Source organism: Semicossyphus pulcher, unplaced genomic scaffold (assembly GCF_022749685.1).
Source record: "Semicossyphus pulcher isolate SPU_LCO1_2020_fin unplaced genomic scaffold, fSemPul1.0.p SCAF_22, whole genome shotgun sequence".
Lineage (NCBI taxonomy): Eukaryota > Metazoa > Chordata > Actinopteri > Labriformes > Labridae > Semicossyphus > Semicossyphus pulcher.
The window spans coordinates 8,009,802-8,018,612 of record NW_027211696.1 but is presented as its reverse complement, the minus strand read 5'-3'; the positions used below and the strand labels follow the sequence as shown (position 1 = coordinate 8,018,612).

At 39.9% G+C, this 8,811-nt stretch overlaps 1 protein-coding gene across 1 annotated transcript; it reads left to right on the top strand.

The window, feature by feature from the left end:
* Window positions 1-675: 675 nt before the first annotated feature.
* Window positions 676-8,667, top strand: rhof (ras homolog family member F). Its single transcript, XM_069672901.1, has 5 exons — window positions 676-6,086; window positions 6,243-6,330; window positions 7,244-7,353; window positions 7,658-7,792; window positions 7,973-8,667. The coding sequence occupies exons 1-5, from the start codon at window positions 5,955-5,957 to the stop codon at window positions 8,135-8,137; spliced, it is 630 nt and encodes a 209-aa protein (XP_069529002.1). The 5' UTR covers window positions 676-5,954; the 3' UTR covers window positions 8,138-8,667.
* Window positions 8,668-8,811: the final 144 nt, after the last annotated feature.

The following is an 8,811-nucleotide window of genomic DNA, read 5'->3' as shown; positions in this document are numbered from 1 at the left end:
ACAAACTAATTTCTATTTCCAACGGTCAATTGACGATACTTTAGCTTCGTATGAAACTGATATTTTTCAAAAATATTAAAATGAGATGTTCGTATACAAACGAAGATTTTTAATGCCTGATAACAGCTTTGCTTCGATAAACCTCTAAATCATTTGGTGTGGAATCTGCGGATTGTATTTACTAAAATGGCAAACAAGATAGACACGGGGGGATATGTTTCTAACTGCCACTAAAAGCTAATAAACACGATTTTGTCGCAGGCTATTGTGTAAACACGTGCATGTGAAAGTTAAAACATTTTAACATGTCGGAGTATATTTTTAAAGAAAAAAAGAGCTAGCTGTAGAGCACGTTGTTTACTGCTAATGTAGAATATCTAAGAGAGAGAGGGATTTAATTCGAGGCTTGGTTTTAAGGAGTTAAATTAAGGAGTTTAACTTTTAATTAAAAAAATGTTAATATTGTGAATGTTTCGCTTTTAAAATTATTTTTGTGAACTGCCTGTTGTCGAACAAACTGGATATTGTTTGACATTGCCTGGTGTTTTGCAGTGCTCGGGCAATTGGCTGGTTAACAGCGGCAGCTCGGCGGGCCAATCAGAGCGCAGCAGCAGAGGAGCTGTCTGCTATTAGAAGCACGGCTCAGGAGTCCTTCAACAGAGAGCAGAGAGAGGGGGCTGAGCGCTCTCGGCAGCCATTTTCCTAAAACAGGACTCAATGGCCTATATGGGTTTCCTTTGTTCCAAAAGGGATCTTACACTTGATTTCCTCATCTCTCACGGACTATGATAAAACTATGATTCCTCCTTTTAAAGGATTGAGAAGAAGGAAGAGAATGTGCTGGATGTAATACCCTGTGACATTTTGAGCCTTTTTTCCTCTGCCTGGAATCCATCTTTGTCTTAACTAGGTCATGGCACACCCATATAATAGTATTTATCTTTCTTATGTAAAAAAAGAAACCAAATGTTGTGAATAAACAGCTTTGTGGTTTTGGAGATGTTAAAGTAGAGGGGAAACAACACAGTTTAAAGTGAAAATATGTAATGGCTGATTGTTTATGGCCTTGTAGGATATGAGTAGCAATGAGTAAGTTTAACTCTTTTATAATATTTCACAGTTTTGGTTATTTAGAAATGTAAAATGTGAGGCATGCAGTTACTGTAAGTAAAAGTATTTTCTGTCATTTCATCTATTGAGCTATCTTCATTTTTATTATAGAAATGTTGGCCTCTGTAATATTTAGCCATTTTTATTAAATATGTTCACTGCATGCTGACATACAAAATATAAAGCTTTCAGGTCATATAACTCCTCAAATGACAGACAGGCCATGGATAACTAATGGCCTTTTGCAAAGTAGTTTATTGTTCTGCCTGCTTTTCTTACTGTTGATTGATAACCCTTTTTCTTTGATTAATGACTTTAAATATCTCCTCTCACAACAGCAACGCTTAACACCCTGATGGCTTGTGTTGCACCCCACCTACAACTGTGGAGACAACCTCAAGCACGATTAGGTTTGTGCTGTCCATTTGCTATTTAAGAACCAAATGCGTCCAGTGTAGGCTAAACGTCGGCTTGACCTTACTTCAAGGGCATTTTAAATGTAAAAATAAGCCTAGTTAGGTGGCCTTTTAACATTTTAAACAACCGTTAAAAAATAAACTCTGACACCTAAGAGGAAACAGATGGAGGGAAAACTCTTAGTTGAAAATATTTACCTCAGCACTTTGGTGAAATGCAGTTAACAGGCCTAAACGCAGGGACAGGAGGAATGTTTTCAGCTCCATCTTCGGATCCTCTAATAATGGCATTAATAAGGGGTGGGAGAGCGTCTCCTGAAAAGGAAGGAATCCATTAGCACGAATGATAGAGCTCTTTTGAAAACTTTTTGATCAGTGGAAGGCATTGCTCTCAGCCAGCGAATATGCATCTTCAAGCATCATCTGTGTGGGCAATATGCAAACCATCTCCTCTCTCTCCTTGAAGACAGGATTGCAGTCAAGTATAACCTCTTCTATTTCGACATTTTTAACAGAGCTACATCATATAATACCACAAGGAAATGTTGTTTTGAAAGGTAATGAATTTTTATTGTTACAGCTATTTCACTTTATTTGCCAGTTTATATGTCTACATCTAAGTAGCCTATTCTAAAAGAGGGCAGACAACACGAACAATAATTAACTGTGGTTTAAACGTTACCCGTAAAATTATATGGACTTTCGTAAAATTTAAACTTAACTCACATTCTTTGATTTGATATTGCAAACTTACAGTTAGTATTCAAAACATATAATCCAAGTCTTTAACGAGCAAATAATCTTATGGGGGTAGATCTTGTACATTTCACTGCCTCCATTTATCCAAACAGAGCTTTCAGTGTAAGTAAGCTACACTTGTACTGTGGTTTCTCTGCTGCTCTCCTGTCTCAAAATGGCTTCTTTACAGACAAAGGAGAGCACTGTGCTGAATAATGTTGCTGCGCCATAACTGGGTGAGGCTCGTTCACTCGGTGAAAGTGGACTTTCTGTTTTTTTCGAGGACGTTTCTCGGTGATTCAACTCGAAGCCTTTTCACCGACCGACACAGGGGGGATTTAACTCGAATGGCGAATGTTTAAATGAAGTTAATACGAAGAAAAACGGTCGACGGTGCTTGTGAGGAAGGAAACGTTAATAGGGTTGCGTATTCAGGCTGTCGGTTGCTAGGGCTGACTCGCCCTGGCGACGGCAGTAATCCGAGAGCTCTGGACGACTGCCACGAGAGCTCAAGCGTGTTGCTGCACCCCCACACTGCCATATAAGGTCATCAGGAATCTGCACTAGCCCTGTTGTTTTGTAGCTGGGTGAAAATAACGCTGGGGCCGCCTCAGACTTCAGCGCGCGCTCTCTTTCTCGAAACAAAGACCGACAGAACACCAGTATAGTTTGTTTTTCTTTGCTGTATAACAGATAATACTAACAATGTGCATTTTATTCGGTAAGGAGTTGAAAAAGAGGAGAGTGAAGTCTTTTTTGCGTAAGTTAATATGGTCTTTAGGGGTGCTACTATGTTGCCTGTAGGCATTCTTCTTTTAACGTGAATGTTTGTATAGTGTGTATCAACACAGAGAGTTTTAGTTGGTGTGTCAGGCCTGTTTTTCTTGTTATCCACTCCCAACTCTGGCTGACAAGTGCGCGCGCTCCTCCATTTGCAGGTCACGAGGCTGTAAACTGCATTCCTCTCTCTCAAAGCCTGCTTTCTACACCCCCATCCCCAGTGCAATGGGGATGCAATTGTGTAAAAGGCTATATATGTGTTACAAAGGATGAAAATTTTGCGTTCAAATCCGCCAATGAGGTTATTTATAGGCCTTTGGTTGAAGGGAAAAAAAGACTCCCTTGTGAGTTGCGCCATTCAGCTTTGCGCGCCGCTGACAGACTGGAATATTCCACACAGAGGATTGGCCTCTCTTCTGCTGGACAGCTGTCTCTCTACTCGGCGAAAAACTATTTTTGACAAATCTGCTTTGCTTATTAATTGATGAAAAGGGGCTGTACACGTATGGATATTTTGTATACCTACAGGACAATTTAATACCCTTTTATAGGATTCCTTATTTTATATGTTAGGAATCCAGTTTCACCCTGTAAGTCAAACAAGCACTCTTTTTTTAATTATTATTATAAAGGATTTTTTTTCATGCTTTGCTAGACGGAATTGTAGAAGCATATTTGGCATGAGAGAACGGTATGTGTACTTATGTGGAGCCAGAATAACCAGACAGACTGCTACACTTCATTTTCTCTCTTATGTATGTTCAGCCTGAAGGATTGTTCACTGAATCAAACCAGGTTTCCTCGTCGCTTTGTGTCTGTATTTTTAGGTACACTGGCTTATTCAAGGATCTTGGTGGTACTGTACTTATTGGTTTTCCTTCTTTTTACTCTTACATATTTGCATGTTCAATGTATTAATGCTGTAATATTTCACAGTCTGATTTAGTGTCTTTTACTTGTCAGCATTATCATCTGTCTGTGATTCTGAGATGTTTTAATAAATAGACTTTATACTAATTTCATGGTTTGTTGTTGTGGAAATGGAAGTTGGTTGTTAATTTTCTACCTTAAATATGTTAAAGCCCATTTTTCAAACCATTGTTTAGGCTTTAATGAAAATACACAAGAGCTCAAATCATGAGGCAGGGTGGCATGGCTGTAGGAGCAATTTCTTTTAGGTGTAATTCCCCTTTACTTATTGCTTTTAGGCAAATACTTGAATGATTACATGTGTTTTCTTAAAATAGGAAGGGCAGTGTCAGCTTATCCTCTTAAAGGGACAGCTTGCTCCCATTTTCAGCTCTCCTACTGCACATTTACCCACCGGTGACCACTGCAATTTAACCTTCAAATCTGACAATGTTGCCTACCTCTGTTTGAGTTTGCCTGCCTGGAGGACTGAGAAAATGTCCCAGAGCAGAGGAGTCAACGATTTTGTGGTTCTGATCATGCAAGCTCATTCTCTGTGATCTGCTCTCTCCTGACACCCACTGTAACTAACCTACACTGGATTTCTGAGGCTATAACCGACATAAAACACATGAAAAAACGTTGCAGTACATATGCTGTAATGTCCATGAAAATCCTCTTTCATCTAAGTAATGTGAAATCAAGCCGTAGCTCAAAGCTATATTCTGAATGCAGAAGACAAGACTGCTTTTGATCTCTACCAAACCCTCATCGCTTGTGCCCTGAAGCAGCTCGTCTGCCTCACACACCCATTTATAAAAAAAAAAACCGCATACATGTTAGGCTACTTACTATAACTCCTATTATATCTCCAAACCAATCACTTAATTTCCCCTCATTCAATTCGTTTGGTGCTTCACATTATATCCATATACTGCACCCGGGGATGTGCGAGAGAATAGATGATTCTTACGCCCAATCTGTGATGTCACTGATGAGTTCAGCCATACAGGCTGAACAGAGAGGTATGACGGACATCCTGCTGGTAAACACCCCTGGTGTTTGATGAAATGATCACATTAAAAGGGAATAAATAACAGACTACTATTTCTGTGTCATCTAAAACATACATGGGAAGAATTCTGTTATTTTACATTGTTATTATGCACCGCATAAATTTTGGTTTCTTACGCAGTTAAGTGACTATTTTTGGGTCAAATATCTCGAGCATGGACTCCTTTAAATGTTAGACAGACATATTAATGACTGATTTTTAAAGGAATATTCCTTATTGAATCAAATATCCACGCCTGACATAAAAAAGAATGCAACCTCAAATGAAGTGCACACAGATGTGAGGCCCCTGCTCTTGCGTGTTTACTCGTCTAAGAAGGCGAAAGGTTGACCTTCAACCAGCATAAGCTTCCGAGAATGCAGTCTCCAAAAGTAAATAGTTATCACGGTAAAAGGTGAGAGCACATTTGGGCCCTTTCACTGTCATCACAGCCTATCCAGGACACACATGCATGACTACATAGACAAACATCTCAAAATGTTTCTGTGCACATTCACATGTTAGGTGTTATCTCACATGGAGGCAGTGCCTCAGATTGATACCCACCCTGAAAATGAAACAGAAGTTCACATGCAACACAGGAAGCAGCAGCAGAAAGGCTCAACTGTTCCACATCTGCGGCACTATTCGTACCCTGGGGTGCTTTCAGTGAGCAGACTGCTAATAGGAGAGGAGAGAAGAAGTGTAGGGGGGTCAATTGGAAACAGCTTCAATGTGACAGGAACAGGAAGCGGTGAGCCGAGCGGTGAGCTATACCTGCTACAACATGAGCCTTGTCTGTTCCTCTCTCTTCACACCGCCTGTAAACCATCCCAGCTGCTACAGATATAGACGCACCAGGTGTTATCATGTCTTTAACTTAAATCTGGGGGGAGTGTTTTCAGCCTCATCCGGTCTGGCACCTGTTTGATAGTTTGGAGGTGACAATGACACAAAACGGTGCGGCCGGTAAAGGCACCATAAAGAAAGGAGAAGAACTGAAGATTGTGATAGTGGGAGATGGAGGCTGCGGGAAAACATCACTGCTGATGGTGTATGCTAAAGGTGATTTTCCAGAGGTAAGAAGAGCCTTCACTTAATCATTTAATCTAAATCATTAACAACATAAAATATTTTTCTGACCATATAAATACTCTGAGAATGAACTTAAAACACTTAAGCAGGGTTCACTATTAAAGTAAAATTTAAATCTTTCTCTTGTGTGTCAAAAACAGAAATATGCACCGTCAGTGTTTGAAAAATATGTCACCACCATCTCCCTCGGAGGGAAAGAGATAAAGCTCAACCTGTACGACACAGCAGGTAAGACTCCTTGTTGAACATCCATTATTGATTTTAAGTACGAGAACATATTTTACTTTTATGTGGAGCGACAACAGTGACATACATGTAATATAACATATAACAGCACATGTAAGAGGTCGATATAGTTTGCCTTATTTCTTATATGACATTAAAGTTGAGACATCCACCCAACGTGTCTGTATCTCGTTCTGACTCAGGCAGAGGAAGTGGTAAAGGTTATCATTATATTTTCAGGAACTGTAAGTAAGTAAGTAAAAAGGCATCCTTTTGTGAGTCAAGAGACTTCTTTTACATCAGACAGCAACTAAAACTGAGTATCTTTACTCCTTATTATTTAATGTTATGCTGAATGTATACATAGACCAATTATTTGAGGACGCTTAACAACATCAGATGCATTTGGGTCTATGTTATGTGGATTCATGTACAGTGTCCTTTTCCAGATATAAAGACATGTTAGGGTTTTATATTACACATAAATACTCTTGAGTATTGATTGAAATGTGTTCAAAAAGTGTCACATAGTAAACGTTAATATCCGGTGTAAAATCAGCTGATTCTAAGGTGTAATTTGGCTGATATTTGCTCTGTTAGCAGATGTAGCAGTGAAGAAATAAGTGATTGAATGAGGTTATTGAAAAGTGTCCTTTTTGAAATTGCTGACACCTAAATTTAAGTATTAATTTGAGTCAGTAAAACCCGTGACAGACTGAGCTATCAGCTTATCTCGTGTGCACTTGCAGCAGGGCACCTTACATCAGCGGAAAAAGGAAGCGGCAGCCAGGATGTGGTTTTAAACATCTACACAAACTTTGTGTCATGCATCCTATCTGTATGTTCACACTGTTCCTCCCAGAACTGACCACATTTTGTACAGTGGTCACATTTATTTATGCCTTTTATCTTTCAGGACAGGATGACTACGACAGACTGCGGCCGCTCTCGTACCAAGAAGCTAACCTGGTTTTAGTCTGCTTTGATGTGACGAACCCCACCAGCTACGAGAATGTCATGATAAAGGTAATCTGCCTGCATGCCAAGTCAAACAAACAAACACATCTATTACAACAAGAATGTCAGTCTTAACCGGAGCTGCAGCCTGGCTGTTTATAATCACTCTGTAAATGATTGTTAGAGGCTGGTATGTTGGTGTTCGCTGCATTCTTTTTAGCTCTGATTAACTGAGCCTGCATGTGGACATTGAACTCCCCCAAAGCATGCAGGTAGGGCCTTTGCAAACAGGGTTGGAATGCAGTGAAAGAGAAGTCTAGTGTTAAAAAGAACAGGAGGACACACAATAATTGTGCATATTTTGTTCACTCAGTGGTTCCCAGAGGTGAAGCACTTCTGCAGGGACATTCCGGTCATCCTGATTGGCTGCAAGACCGACCTCAGGAAGGACAAAGAGTGTGTGCGGAAGCTCAAGGCCTTGAATCTGGCTCCCATCACCTACATACAGGTAAAGCAGGAAGAAGACAGCACACATTTCATGCTTCTACACTGTCACATGCAAGAGGAAGCACCCTAACCAGAATCTAAAACCACATTTAACTGCACAACAATGCAAAAACAGTTCTCTTTGTGCGTTTACAGTCATAGGAGTTAACTCTTTGTGTTAATGCGGGTTTGGGTTGTTTAGGGTGAGGAGACCCGGCAGCAGATGAATGCAGAGCTCTACCTCGAGTGTTCGGCAAAGTATCAGGAGAACGTGGACGACATTTTCAAAGAGGCCACCAAAAGGACTCTGGCCTTCAATCGTAAACATAGAAACTTCAAAAGGAAGAAGAAATGTGTCTTATTGTGAAGGACAGACAGAGGAGAGAGGAGGCCGGTGATGCTGGGTGGTAATGGTGATCACATCGAGAGTGGCTGGGGATGCAGAGACAAAAAGATGCTTGTGTCCCAGACAGATGTGGCAGCAGCTGTACTGTTCAGAAAGCACTCATCAGTCCCTGTTACCTTTGGCCCTGATGAATCAGTGTCTTTACCGTCACAGGAAAATGGCTCATGATGTAACAGGAAAGACAATTTCTCAAGAAGGTGCCGCAGTTTACAGAATTGTGCAAGGTGCAACTTGAAATGCCTTCTGTCATATTTTCATTTTGTACCAGAACTATTTTTAATATTTTTATATATAAAGGTTTTAACTAGTATTTGTACTGATTTTAAACTGTTAGTATTTGTATTACCAATTAAGATTTTGTAGGTTTTTGTTTTAATTATTCAAATGTCTGATCTGGTTGAAACACTGCAGGTAGATAACAACTTGTACTGTAGCTTTAACAATCTAATAATAAAAAAACCCAAACAAATAAAAGTTGATGAACAAACAAACGGGGTTAATTCATGTCCAGTAAAGCACTGGGCTAGTTTACTTTGGAGCTGTGAATTCTTATCTTTACCAACAGCGCCCACTAGTGTTGGAAAAACGGAACGTCCGCACAATTTGCCACATTTTCCACGGAGGAAATTAAAGGT